General features: G+C 46.7%; 1 protein-coding gene across 2 annotated transcripts; it reads left to right on the top strand.

Annotated features, from left to right (window-relative positions):
* The first annotated feature begins 368 nt into the window (after positions 1-368).
* LOC110475992 (L-threonine 3-dehydrogenase, mitochondrial) lies at positions 369-12,744 on the top strand. 2 transcript variants are annotated; one of them, XM_021540530.2, is made up of 10 exons: positions 369-417; positions 2,738-2,849; positions 5,051-5,252; positions 5,581-5,623; positions 6,719-6,789; positions 7,310-7,459; positions 7,789-7,961; positions 8,916-9,006; positions 9,447-9,716; positions 9,922-12,744. In XM_021540530.2, exons 3-10 carry the CDS (start codon positions 5,069-5,071, stop codon positions 10,059-10,061), a joined length of 1,122 nt encoding a protein of 373 aa, XP_021396205.1. In that variant the 5' UTR covers positions 369-417; positions 2,738-2,849; positions 5,051-5,068; the 3' UTR covers positions 10,062-12,744. The 2 variants fall into 2 exon arrangements, with proteins under 2 accessions (XP_021396205.1, XP_021396203.1); XM_021540528.2 differs by having other exon boundaries at positions 2,738-4,258.
* Positions 12,745-13,955: the final 1,211 nt, after the last annotated feature.

Raw genomic sequence — 13,955 nt, 5'->3', positions numbered from 1 at the left:
GACTTTGGACAGCAGTATGGAGCGCAAGGAAGAGGGGGAACGGCTTCCCACCGCCAGAGCTCAGGGTTAGATGGGATATTGGGAAGGAATTGTTCCCTGTGAGGGTGGTGAGGCCCTGCCACAGGGTGCCCAGAGAAGCTGCGACTGTCCCATCCCCGTCAGCGCTCCAGGCTAGGCTGGACGAGGCTCGGAGCAATGCGGGACAGGGGAAGGCGTCCCTGCCCATGGCGGGGGTGGGGTGGGGTGAGCGGTAACGCCCCGTGTCCCTCACAGCCCGCACATGGCGGCGCGCCCAGCCCGCCCTCAGCCCCGCCACCGCCGCCCCTCACGGCGCGTGACGTCACGGCCGCGTGACGTCACCGCCCAGCCCCCGGGCGAGCGGCCCCGGCTGAGGGACGGGAGCGCGGCGGGAGCGCGGTGAGCGCGGGGCGGACCGGACCGGACCGGGGCTGCGGGGCTCTGGGGGACTGAATCTGGGTGATGAGGGATCGCGGAGCCGCCTCGCTCCCGGCGCGACCGAATGAATGGGGTGGGGGAGGGATGTCTTTCCCCGGCACCGCTCGGTCCGGACCGGTTCGGTGCTGGCGGCGCTTTGGTTCGTGCCCGTCACCCGCACCGGCCCCGTGGCTTCAGCAGTGCCGGGTGAAGCGGCAGGGCATCGGGGAATGCTTTGCGGTGGAAGGGACTTTAAAGATCCTCCCGTTCCAACCCGTGCCGTGAGCAGGGACACCTTCCACTATCCCGGGTTGCTCCCAGTCCCGACCAGCCTGGCCTTGGACACTTCCAGGGGTCCAGGGGCATCCACAGCTTCTCTGCAGGCTGTGCCAGTGCTCTCCATGCTCACAGCCAAGCATTCCTTCCCAATAGCCCATCTAAACCTACGGGGTTTCTATGTTTAAAGCCGCTACTCCTTGTCCTGTCCCTCCATCCCAAGTCCCTCTCCAGCTCTCCTGGAGCCCCTTTAGGCACTGGAAGGGGCTCTGAGGTTTCCCTGGATCCTTCTCTTCTCCAGATGAACACCCCCAGCTCTCCCAGCCAAGCTCCAGTGCAGAGGGGCTCCAGAGCATCTCTCTGGCCTCCTCTGGGCTTGCTCCAGCAGCCCCACTCCTTCTGCTGTTGGATCGCAGATCTGGGGACAGCTCTGCAGGTGGGGTCTCACCTGAGAGTGCCAGAGTGGCAGAATCCCCCCCTCCCCTGCTTCCCACTCTGCCCAGGATACATTGGATGTTCTGGACCAATCTTCCTTACTATTCCAGGAGTTTCACGCCATTCAGCAGCTGCATAATCTCCCTTTTTTTTTTTTGTTTATTTTTGGTGGCTGAGGCCAGGTTTCCAGCAGGTCCCTCACAGCTCAGGCTGACGTCTCCTCTTGGCGGGCTCCACGAGGGGCTCGGCCTCATCCCCGGCCGTGCGTCACCCCTGGACAGGAGCCGTGTGTGTGTGTCAAGGTTATTCCAGCTGAGCTTGGCTAACAGCTCCCTGCCAGAGGGAACAGCTCCAGCCTGGACACCCTGGCACATCCCCCCTGCCAAAGGACACCGGCAGGGATGCAGCGTCCCGGCTTGGGGGGTTCTCAGAAGCAGAGGAATAGAGGAATTGCCAGCAGGGAATGTGAGAGGCATTTGTGTCCAGCCATCCAGGCAGCAGCAGCTGGGGCTGAGCTGAGAGTATCCCTTAGTTGTTGCAGCTTGAGTGCTCCCAAATGCAGGGGTCTGATGGAGTTTCTACTTGGCAGCCCTTGGGCACCACAGAGGCTTTTCCATGGGCAAAAAGGCTTGTGCTTCATCTTCTGGATGTCCAAGGAAGGTGCTGTCTTTCTCCTCAAGCTCTTGATACAGTTGGGAAAATTAGAGGAGCTTCCCAATGCATAAGCAAATCTGCAGGTCTGAACAGAAACTGTGGGGTTTGGAGCCAGCTGGGAGTTGAGAATTTGGAGCTCATTGTGTTGGTGTGGACCATGTTCCCGAGGATGTGGCTGGGAATCTGCGAGATCCTGTGCCCTGCAGAGTCTTTTATTTTTCTTTAAAAGAAGAAAGTTCTGGATTCTTTGGTTTAGCTCCCTGGAGGAGCATCCTGTGGCATCCCAGCAGCTGTGCAGCCCCAGAAATCCTGTGGCAGCTCTGGGGTTTGGTTTGACCTCTCTTTCCTCCCTCTCCCATTTTCTTTGAGGCTTGCAGTGGGACTTTCCAGACAAAGCCCATGACTTTCTTATCTTTCTTACCACCGTGACATTCTATTAATAACTAATTTACAAGAGCTGCTGGTTTCCATAAACATTTTTGACTTTTATGTGAGCAACAGGTGTTGCTGCTTATGTAACACCTTGAAAACCCCACAGAACATCAGCAGCTGGCAGTTCACTCACTAAATGTCATTTTATGACTGTCTTTTTTTTTTCTTTATTCCCAATTTTCCTTCTCCCAGTGCTTTAATCTTCTTACAAACCCCAGAAATTTCCTGCTATCCCAGGCAGATTATTGTTCATCGGAACACGTGTTTGCTTTCTGCTAATCTTTTGGACTGCCACTAATTAATTTAAACTCTGTCCTTCAGCCATGACCCAAGGCTGGCTGGTTCTGGGACTTGGAGGAGCTGCTTGTGCAGCTTCAGAGCCCTTTCCCTGTCTATCCCAAACTTCCAGGCATTTCAAAATCAAGCAGGAGAGAACAGTGAAATCCCTGGCTGCTGCTGCTCTCACACACACTTTTTTTAGTTTGGTTTTTTTTTTTTCCTTAAGGTGTGGGACAACTCCTACTCTCTGCCAGGTTTTGATTGGCTTTCCAAAGAGGCAGTGTCCTATAAATTGCCTTCTCTGCTCTGCTTCTGCCTTATCATCAGCTGAGACCCAGGTGAGTACAGGAGAGGGAAAATTCCAGCTGCATTTCCATTGCTTAATCTATTAGCTTTGGTTATTGGTTTAAAATACTGGGGTAGGGGAAATAACTTTGATGTTTCAGGATAAAACTTCCTCATTTTGCTGACACTTTCTAATATCAGTTTGAGTTGATAAATGAGATCAGGGACTGAGAAACTATTCAGAAAGGGATGTGGGAAGGGATTTGAAAATATATTGTGGAATCATGGAATGGTTTGGGTTGGAAGGGACCTTAAAGCTCATCCTGTTTCATGGGCAAGGACATTTTCTGCTATAAATTATATCTATATATTATTTGGGTGATTTTTTTCTCTTTAGTTCCCAACAGAACAGAAGTATTCCCCTTTGGGATAGTAAAAAGGGAAGCCTATAAAAATATAAGTTATTTTACATCAGTTAAATTAATTTTGTGTGTGTTTTTGTTCAGAGGTGTTAGTAACTCCTGGAAGTTATTTAAGATGGAAAACTTGGATCAAGGAGAATGGGCTTTCCTGTATGAGTTGCTTTTGCAAGTTAATCACTGTGTGGGGATGACTTCAGCTATTTGGGGAAGTATTTTTAAGGCATAATATTGATTTCTTTATATATCTGTGCATTTAGGGCAACTTTAGTAGCCAGTCACATCTGGGTTTTCCCCCTTTGGATTTGAAATAGAAATAAATGCCATCAGTGGAGGTTTTTGCAGCAGCTCTGCTGCCTGGCTGTTTCAGTGACTGGTGTAAAATGCATTTAATGTTCTGAGTCAGACCTGGGAGTAAATTCTCAGCTTTAAGACTTTGTGGTTTCACTCTAGGTATGTTCAGAAAAACCAGTCCAGTCATTGGGAAACCAATTTTAGTCACAGCCAACTTTTGCTTGTACTTTGCAAAGCTCAAAATGCCTTTTCAGGTACTTGGAGTGGAAATTTTTTGTCACGCAGACCAGTGAGTCTCTCTCAGTGCTGGAAGATTTTATTCTTTGATGCTGAATTAGGAAGGGATTATCGTGAGAACTGGTGTCTGAGTCTGTGTCCAGATGGAATTTGGATATTTCCAAGGATGGGTATTCCCATCACCTCTCTGGGCATCTCAGACCAAATCTTTTTGATCAGTTTGAATGTATTTTTTTAATAATGCAATTTTATGGGGCTGTCTTATTAGACAATAAGCACTTTAGCAAATCTGTATTTAAATAGCAGAACTCCCTCAAGTACCAGAACACTTTCAGTCGGGTGACCTGAGAAGTGAAAGGAATACCCACATTAATCACCTGTTTGCTTTTCTCTGCAACTGCAATTCATCTGCAGCAATGAACTGCTGCAATTTCTTGTGGAGAGCTTCCATCTACCTGAGTCTCCTTTTTATATATGCCCCAATAAAGGATTTGACAGGGTAACCTCATCAGGCAAGTTTGATATATGCTTTCATCTGGGAATTTACATATTCTAGATCTTTGGGAAACACTTAAAAATTGTTCAGAGGGGGTAAGGAAAAAATGAATGGTTGTGCCTTGCGGATTTTATTTGAGAGTATTAAATTTGCACCACAGAAATGGCCACTTGTGGCTGCAGGTGTCATTTATTTGGGGTACTTTGCATTTCCTTCTGCAATAGGAAGGATTTGCAGAGAAAGAACCCAAACTTGAATGCAGCACAGAGTAAATTATAATTATGTGAAATAATTAGGACATTTTCCTGAGGCCTGGCTAAGCCCTGCCACTCCTCTGTTTGCTTTCTGGGTACCATCTTTCCTGAGTGTTAAATCAGAGTAAATCTCCCTTTTTTCCAAGTTATTTCCTGCTGCCTCCTTGGCTCATCTGCTCTTGCTGATGCAATCCTGAGGAGTTTTGCTTATTCACAGCAGCCTGTAAAACTTTCACTCCAAACGTGGCATCACAGCAGCTTTGTTTTATTCTATATTTATGCTTAAAATCACAGTTTTGAACGAAGTTTTAAAAAAAGTTTAAACTTGAGCTTTACAGTGTTCTCCCTGTCCATTTTTCTGGACTGTGGATATTTTCCTGAGCTCACTCCAGGGAATACATTACCTCTGCTCATGTTACATCCCAGGCTGCTTTCAGCCCTCGTCTGGCATCAAATTCCTCTGGATCCCTGCAGAATTTTCTGGGGGAACGTTTTAAAAGCAGTTTAATGGGGTTGAATCACTCCTGACTCATCTTTTGTCTCTCTCCTGGCAGCACACCTGAAGGGGGAAGATGCCAGTCATCAGGAACCTGGGCAGAGCTGCCAGCCAGCTGCTGCAGAGCTCTGGCTGTGGCTGTGGCGTGTCCCTCGTGCCCGCCCGGGCCATCGGGGTGTCCCCACGCCAGGTGGCCTCCGACGCCAGCTTCCACTCGGTGACGTTCTCCGAGTCGGATCATCCCCGGGTGCTAATCACAGGTCAGCACTCCTGGCACAGCCGGGTTCCTGCTTCTCAGCTGAGCTTTCCCACTGCTCTCCTCCCTCCCCAGATTGCACAGTTCTGGAAGCAAAAATACCCCAAATATCCTGGAATTGGGATGATCTTTCCCATCGGGCAGTAAGATCAGTGTCCCTTGTGAACTTTCCTATTTTAATTCCAGGACTCTTCTAAGACCAGTGTCTTGAGAAAAAAAATGTACAAGCTTCCTGACTCACTGAGAAAATCATGCTAATTCTTGATATGATACAGATAATAATGGAATTCTGCATTGTGACTCCCCCTTTTCCTCTGATTTTTGTCTCTTAGGTGGTCTTGGCCAGCTCGGGGTGGGACTTGCAAAGCTGCTGAGGTGGGTCACCATTCCCTGGCTTGCATTGAGTGAGGCATTCCAGCTTTAGCCATCACTTCCAGAAGAAATAGTTGTCTGGAAAGTTGTTTATAAAAGAAATCCTATGTTACAAATGCTGGTTTTGCCTCTTGGCTTTGTAAATAACATTAATGGCTGGACTTGATGATCTTAAAGGTCTTTTCCTTAATGATTCTTAATGATTCTATAATTAAATTTTCTCCATCATTTTGTTTGTCCCTCCGGTGCTTGCTGTGGGGTTCTGACGTATTTTCTTTATGTCCATTGGTCACAATTCCCAAAACAGCAGGATTTTGTCTGAGTTGTTTGCTTCCAGTTAAATGGGAGTATTCAGAGTCTGAACTCTCAGAGTTTTCCTTCTTTTTCCTTCTCCTCTTCCCCCACCTCAAGCACAGTTACCTCCTATTTTATGACATCTTTTCAAGAAGTGTGAAATGCTCCAAGAGCTCTCCCTGATCCATGTCCCTGTCCATATCCAGCTCAGTTTATCATTTGTTCACAGTCTTTGCTGGAGGGAATTTAGACCAAGACTAAAAGTGAGCAGACTCGCTGCACTCAACACTGTGGCAGTTTGAACATTTTCTGCTATTTCTATGATATATTTTAAAATTATCCAAATAATGGGAGGCCAGAATGTACTTCAATACCACCAGATCTGCTCTGATTAGCACAAGGTCACAATTTCTCTCTTCTATTTTCTTCCTTGATATAAAAGTAGCTGCAGTTACAACAATCCCAGTGTGGTTTTTTTGTCTGCAGGGGAGTAAACTATCCCTGGGTATAATTTTTACTAAGAAAAGGGTAGGAAAGTCTCTTTTCCTGACATATTTTGTCTTCCTAAAAATATTCTCTATCCTTATGCAGACCTTGACTGCTACTGGAAATATTTGATAACTTTTTAAGATGCTGTGTTGATATTTAAAGGATTGTTGGGGGTTTTTTTTGTTTAGCGCAGTAACTGATTTTATTGTGGAAAATATTGTTCCTCTGCTATCGCTTCTGCAAAACAAAATAGCAACTGATGGATTATCTCAAAAAGCTGTGGACTCACTGTTCCCTGTGGGTATTTTTACGCAGGAAACGCTTTGGAAAGAACAATGTGATCTTGTCTGACATTAGAAAGCCTGCAGATAATGTTTTTTATAGTGGTAAGTGACTGGGGAAGCACATGGAAAAAAAAAAAATAAACCTTGACTTTACCTCTGATGTTCATAAACTAATTATCAAAGTGATAAGTGGATTACACTGACAAGCTGCTGTTCAAACCTTCTGCATAATGCCTCCCTGCTTTCAAATCTTGCCAAAATGTTGGTTTCTTCTCTTTGCGTTTTTTGCACTGCTGCTGTGCCACTTTCCAGACTCCAGTAACTACTTGAGGCACCTTGTGCTCCTGCTGTAAAAAGAGGTGCTTTTATTCTTTTGGAGGGAGGAAGTTGGAAATGAAACTTGTGCTTTGTTTTTACATACTCAAGGAATTTTTATAATGAGGTGGATGTAGAGTAGGATTTAAGACTCTTTGATTTTCACTAAAAACTTGCGAAAATTTTACCTCAACATTGCTGTTTAGTGATGTATTTAGGTTATAGAAACAGCAGCCTGAGCTTCATGCAGAACCTTCCTTCCATCCATTCCTGATATCCAATTCCCCACTGCTTCCATCTCCTCCAGGTCCTTTCATCTTCGCGGATATCTTGGACTACAAGAACCTGCGGGAGATCGTGGTGAACAACCGCATCACGTGGCTGTTCCACTACAGCGCCCTGCTCAGCGCCGTGGGAGAGGCCAACGTGCCCCTGGCCAGAGCTGTCAACATCACTGGTGTGTGCTGGCTTTTCAGTGCTCAAAGCTGTGTCAGGGCAGGTTTGGGTTGGAGATCAGGGAAAGGTTCTTCCCCAGAGGGTGTCGGGCACTGGAACAGCTCCCCAGGGAATGGTGACATTCCCAAGGCTGCCAGAACTCCAGGAGTGTTTGGACAACGCTCTCAGGGATGCACAGGGTGGGATTGTGGTGGGTCTGTGCAGGGTCAGGGGTTGGACTGGATGATCTTGATGGGTGTCTTCCAGCTGAGAATATTCTATAATTCTCATAATGGCTTGTGAAAGCAGAAGTATTCTGATAAATCCTGTTGTTTTGTGGTTTTTTCCCAGGTTTACACAATGTTCTGGATATTGCAGCTGAGCATAATTTAAGGCTTTTTGTTCCAAGCACCATTGGAGCCTTTGGACCCACCTCTCCTCGAGATCCAACTCCTGATCTTTGCATTCAGAGACCAAGGACAATATATGGAGTCTCCAAGGTCCATGCTGAGCTCATGGGAGAAGTAAGAATTTTTTATTTTATTCATTTCCTAAAAGGTCTGGTAGAATTTCACTGAAATAGGTTTCCCAAAGAAGCTATGGCTGCCCCTGGATCCCTGGAAGTGTCCAAGGCCAGGCTGGACAGGGCTTGGAGCAAACTGGGATAGTGGAAAGCATCCTTGTCCTTGGCAGGAGTTGGAATGTTCTTTAAAGTCTCTTCCAACCCAAGCCCTTCTATGATTAGAACTTCATTGCTTTCGTAAGATTCCTCACTCATTCTTGCCCCCATTTTTCCTTCCTTCAGACTTTACTACTCAGCAATAGTCTGAGGCAGTTCTGAAGGTCAAATATCCTTTGAGTTTTGTTGGGAAAAGCACAAAGCATGGGAAGCTGACAAACAGCTGACTTTCAGTGTCATTTCTTTCCCTGTTTTTTATGGCTTTGGCCTCTGTGCCAATGTGAATGGCACTGCAGAAAGGACAGTGCACAAAGCCTTGTGACAGCAGGTACACAATGATGAATTTTTATTCCTCCTCTACAAAAAAAGACTTTAAAGTCAAAGTCTTGGGAGTCTGGACATGCAAAACTTCTCTTTTGGCTTTGTAGTTATTTATAAACAACATTTTTAAACCTGTTATTTTTATACAGTTTCCTCATGTAGGTCTGAGGACAGTATTATCCTGGGAAATCTCATAAACTTGGGAATGTTCAGTTTCTGAACATTGTAGACCCTATATAAGTAGCATGACAATCCATGTCAAAGATCAAAGACCTACCAATGTGGATGTGAGCTGGAAAAGGGCAAGCAGGGAGATCAGCTGCCAGGCAGGCAATGGGGATTGTTCAGTAATTCCTTTCCTTTCATCCCTGTCCTGGGACAGCTGAAGGTTCATCCTGTGTCAGATTTTTCCTGTGAAACCAGTGGGTGTGTCACCGACTCTTGGTGTATAACTCTGTGTTTCTGCCCCCCTCCCCAGTACTACCACTACCGCTATGGCCTGGACTTCCGCTGCCTCAGGTATCCAGGGATTATCTCTGCTGATTCCCAGCCTGGAGGGGGAACAACTGGTGAGTGACTGGTGCATGACAAGAGGGCTGGGGAGGACTTTTCACAAGGATATGGAATGACAGGACAAGGGGGAATGGCTTCTCACTGCCCAAGGGCAGGGATGGATGGGATATTGGGAAGAAATTCTTCCCTGTGAAGGTGGTGAGCCCCTGGCACAGGTTGCCCAGAGAAGCTGTGGCTGCCCCATCCCTGGAAGTGCCCAAGGTTGGAGGGCTTGGAGCAACCTGGGATAGAGAGACATTCCTTCCCAAGGCAGGGGATTGGAACTGGATGGTCTTTAAGCTCCCTTCCAACCCAAACCACTCCGTGATTTCATGATGAATATCACACAGTTCTGCTGCCAAGTTTGAGACAGGAGACTTTGGGGTTGGTCTGAGGTTTGTTGACTGTCACGAAGTGCACAACACAGATGATACACATCCATTATTCTCTTCCCCAGATTATGCTGTTCAGATTTTCCATGATGCCATAAAGACTGGCAAATTCAAGTGTTACCTGAGGCCGGACACCCGGCTGCCCATGATGTACATCGATGACTGCCTGAAGGCCACGCTGGAGGTCATGGAGGCCCCTGCAGAAACCCTGACCATGAGGACCTACAACATCAGTGCCATGAGCTTCACTCCTGAGGAGCTGGCCCAGGAGGTACAGAAGTATGTCCCTGAGCTCCAGATGACCTACAATGTGGATCAAGTCAGGCAGGCCATAGGTTAGTATCTTCCCTGGCAGCAGGTAAGAAAAAAAAAAACATCATTGGGATGAAATAAAGTCTCCTTTTTGGGAACTGACAAATTGCTCCTGTGCAGTTCAAGTCTTAGAGTTCAAAATTCATCTTTAGTAGTGATGAAACATCTCAAAGTTCAGAGAGATTTTTCCTAAGCCTCACCTTTCTTGGTTCTTTTTTTTCCCTACAGCTGACAGCTGGCCCATGAACTTCGATGACAGCAACGCCCGCAGGGACTGGGGTTGGAAACACGATTATGACCTCCCCGAGCTGGTGACCACAATGTTTAGCTACCTTGGGTCTGACTCTAGGATTGCCCAAGCTAACTGAAATGCTTTCAGATGTTTCCAGATTTCCACAGAGGACCAGGAAGAAATGGCCAAATGTTAGTTTCTAATTTTCTGAGTCTTAAAGCACATCAGTTACTAATTTTTGTTAGTAGTGACAGAGTTGGGCAGAAATGTCCTGTAGCTGGGATGTCCTTTAGATAAACAACAGCACTGGGTGCTGTCCCCAAACACAGCACTGCTGACAGAGTTCTTGAACTTTGACACTTAGGGAAAAACACAAAAATGACTTACTCCTGGCCTATGGCTTTCCAGTCATTCCTGCCTCTTCCTTGGCAAACAACGTGGGATAGCATTGTCCAACCTGGCCTTTCAGGCATATCCTGAAAAGTTAACAATAGGTTTTGCTTCTTCCTGGTGAAGGATGTTAGGTTGTAGCAAGATCCTTTTTACTCTTTATTTACAAAAGAGACTTCAGAAGAGCTGTTTCATGTTTCCAAATTGCAGGGGGCTGTTGCAATTTAGTTTAAAATCAAACTTTGCTCGATAACTCCTATTTATATCTCTTTAGCGCTAAGCATACACTTTTCTATACCTAGGCCATGCAGAGTAGCATTCTTATGATGCTGCTTATAAATGTGAAGTGGAATAGGACTTGAATTTTCATCATGCTTTAAAAAAAACAGAGTTTACAAGCAAAGCTTTGTCCTGTTCTCTGCAAGTGCTGCTGCCTTCAGTGCAACCTCAGAGGGAGAGCCGAAATCTGAAGAGCTGTTCCATGGATGTGAGGCTCGGTAGGATTTCAGGGAGGCCAAGCCTCTGGCTGTGGTTTTTAGCTGTACTTTTGGTTCTCCCAGTTGTTTGGAGTCCCTGCACAGTGTCACATTGCCTGGAACAAGTTTTAAAGGTGGGCTGAGGATGGAGCCTTACTGTAGAGTCAGGTCAGCCTTGGAAATATTTCCTGTTCACCCCATTTTCCACGTGCACTGTGTAGACGCTGTTTATATGTAACTCATACCCTTTTATTCTTCAGAGAGGGATCCAGAAGCTGAAACCATCTTCTAGCTACAGCTAAGGGCTGTTCTCCTTGTTGAGTTTCATGCACAGGAGATTCTGGGATGCACAAGGGAGTTTTAGTAAATATGTGAGAGGAAGAGGTGTCAGTTCAAAAGTTACTTGGGACACTTCAGGAAATGACAAAATGGAGAGACAGGAATGTCATTGTAGGTAAAATACCAGTTTCCATGGATGTGAGTCTGAGCTATCAGCTACTCTAGCTGAGAAACAGCCTCTGGGAGCTTTGGATTTTATTTTTTTCAAAGAAAAAAATACCTTTCATTTTCATAATGACTGGAAATTCCCTACGGAAGCTCTCCTTTTTTCTTTTTTTTTTTTTTTTTGTCTTGTATACTCCAGTAGTGTGTGTAGGTAAGCACATTCAAGTTGTTTTTTTTTTTTGCCTACAACTTGTTTGCTCTATTTTCTGTGACAATGCTTTGGTGGTTGCAAGTCTGTTGTGTTCTCTGTAACCCTTCCATGATCAGAGTTTTGTCTCTGTGCAGGAACTCTCCTGCAGGGATTACGTTTCCTCACAACAGTAACCTTCCAATGAAGATTCTGTGGTGAAACCCAGTTATTTGAAACATTTGTTACACTTATATCTCTTGGTTTTGTATGTATTTTATCCTTTCATCTGTGGGCAAAGTAGGAATTTCACAGGTATTTAAGCTCAAGGGTAGTGGCTGTTACTGAAACATTTTTATATTGTTTACATTGCTGCAAGGACATGTTTTTAAACTTTGGCCACTTTGTGACTCTTATGTAGCTCAAGTGTAATTTTTGGCCCAATGGGCCAGTGAAACTTCACACTCTGAGGAGAGACTGGCTGGGCTTTGTCTTCTGTCCAAAAGGATGGGATCCAGGCTGGTTTATCTCCCAGGGACCTGGAGACAGCAAATGAATGGCTGGAAAGGAGCTGGAGTGTCTTGTCCACTCCTCAGTGCCTCTGTTCCACCTTTGGGAAGTGTAAAATAAAGAGTTGATGGGTCTCACGCCGTGTCCTTACCTCACTCAGTGTCCTGGGGTCTGATCCCCTTACCCTCATTCCCAGCTCCAGTTTAATCAGTCAGCAAGAGTGAGGAGCAGGAATGTTCTTTCTTCTGAAGCACTATCCATGGTCATGGAATTACACAAAAGCCTTGGAGCAGGTGTCATGGCAAAGGTGAAATTCAAACCTCCTGCCAAGATGTTACTGGCCTCATTTAGGAACAGCCATTTAAGCAACTTAATTTTTTAAAAATCTGAAATGAACCATGTTCCTATAGAGAGTGATCTGGAAGAAACTGGTGACAATCAGGGAATGTTATTAAATGTGTCTGCAAGGTCTGTGTCCTGTTTGAAATTCTCATTTTCAATCTCACCAATGATCTGTGTATTTTTTCCCCCATGTCTTCCACATTAACTTCTTTTTTAATGATATCACAATTTTTTTTTTTTCTGTATTAAACCAACTTGATGTGGTACAAAATAACTGCCTTTTTCTACCAGTTGGAAATTTGACTTCTGGGCAGAGACTTCCCTCATGACACTTGAGCACTGTGGCTGTTAAATTACCTATTCAGGACAGAAAAAAAAGCTTAAAAAAAAAAAAAGGTTGTTAAGAATATTTTTTCAACTATTTTTAGTTGTGGGTGATGCCTCCTTTAATAAAATCCTATGCAGATGGATCCTGGGTTTGTCATCCTTGGCTGGAGCAGGTGAGAGCAGTGCTGGAGGCTCCAGGAGAGCTGGAGAGGGACTTTGGGACAAGGGATGGAGAGACAGGACACAGGGAATGGCTTCAAAGCGCCAGAGGGCAGGGATGGATGGGATATTGGGAAGGAATTCCTGGCTGTGAGGGTGCCGAGGCCCAGCTGGGTCCCGGTTTCTGTGCCTGAGCAGCTCCTGCCTCCAGGTGTTGCACAACCTGTGACGGGTCAGCAGGAGACGCTTGGGTGAGGCGATCACACTCATAACTCCCCACAGCCCCACCCTGCCTCCTTAATCCACGGACAAACCCTCCCCGCAGATGGAACGAGGCCTTTCCCTCCTCCCGCACCTCGGCTTTCTAACGATGGGTGACTAACGTGGCCACTGGGCTTCGGAGGGTGTTGCAGCACCCCGCCCTTCCCAGCTGCTCCCCTTTGATCCTTGGTCTGCATCTTGTTGAGTCCTGTTTGACACAAGCCTAGCCTGGCTTTTGGAAGTGCCAGAGGTGCTGGTGCTGCCTCCAGAGCTGCTGCAGCTGGAGCCAGGCTGGGAGAGCTGGGGCAGGTTCACCTGGAGAAGAGAAGCATCCAGGAAGAGCTCAGAGCCCCTTCCAGGGCCTGAAGGGGCTCCAGGAGAGCTGGAGAGGGACTTGGGATAAGGGATGGAGGGACAGAACAAGGAGGAATGGGATAAACTGAAAGATGGTGGGTTCAGATGGGACATTAGGAGGAAATTCTTGGCTGTGAGGGTGATGAGGCCTGGGCGCAGGTTGCCCAGAGAAGCTGTGGCTGCCCCTGGATCCCTGGAAGTGTCCAAGGCCAGGTTGGATGAAGCTTGGAGCTGCTTTCTTCTCTTGGCTGTTTAAGACATCAGCCAGGTGCAGGAAGAGGGAAGGAAGCTCCTTCCCTCAGTGGAAAGGTGTGAGGGATGTGGGGGATTAACGCCTGTCCTTTTGGAAAACCGCTCCTGCTGTTCCTCAGGTTGGAATCAAGCTCCCAGCTGTTTGTCAGGAGCTCTGCATTCCTGCAGGGAAGAGAAGGTGAGCACAGGGAGGTGAAGAGAGGAGAGCATCTGGGTTATCCAGAGGGAAATCCAGGGGCTGGGATCCCCACCTTGCAGCCCCCTTCCCAGGCCTGGTGGCTTTCCTGCCCCACTGCAGGCAGGTTGTGTCTATTTTAGGGAATATCAG

Source organism: Lonchura striata, chromosome 3 (genome assembly GCF_046129695.1).
Source record: "Lonchura striata isolate bLonStr1 chromosome 3, bLonStr1.mat, whole genome shotgun sequence".
NCBI lineage: Eukaryota > Metazoa > Chordata > Aves > Passeriformes > Estrildidae > Lonchura > Lonchura striata.
Note: the sequence above shows the minus strand (reverse complement) of the source record. Positions and strands in the feature narration are given on the sequence as shown.

What these genes read in the sequence shown, in the direction of transcription:
- LOC110475992 (XM_021540530.2), top strand. Translation starts at nt 5,069, where the DNA reads ATGCCAGTCATCAGGAACCTGGGCAGAGCTGCCAGCCAGCTGCTGCAG. An exon ending in GGACTTGCAAAGCTGCTGAG is followed by an intron (nt 5,624 to 6,718) that starts GTGGGTCACCAT and finishes ATTTTTACGCAG; the next exon opens with GAAACGCTTTGGAAAGAACA. An exon ending in TCAAGTCAGGCAGGCCATAG is followed by an intron (nt 9,717 to 9,921) that starts GTTAGTATCTTC and finishes TTTTCCCTACAG; the next exon opens with CTGACAGCTGGCCCATGAAC.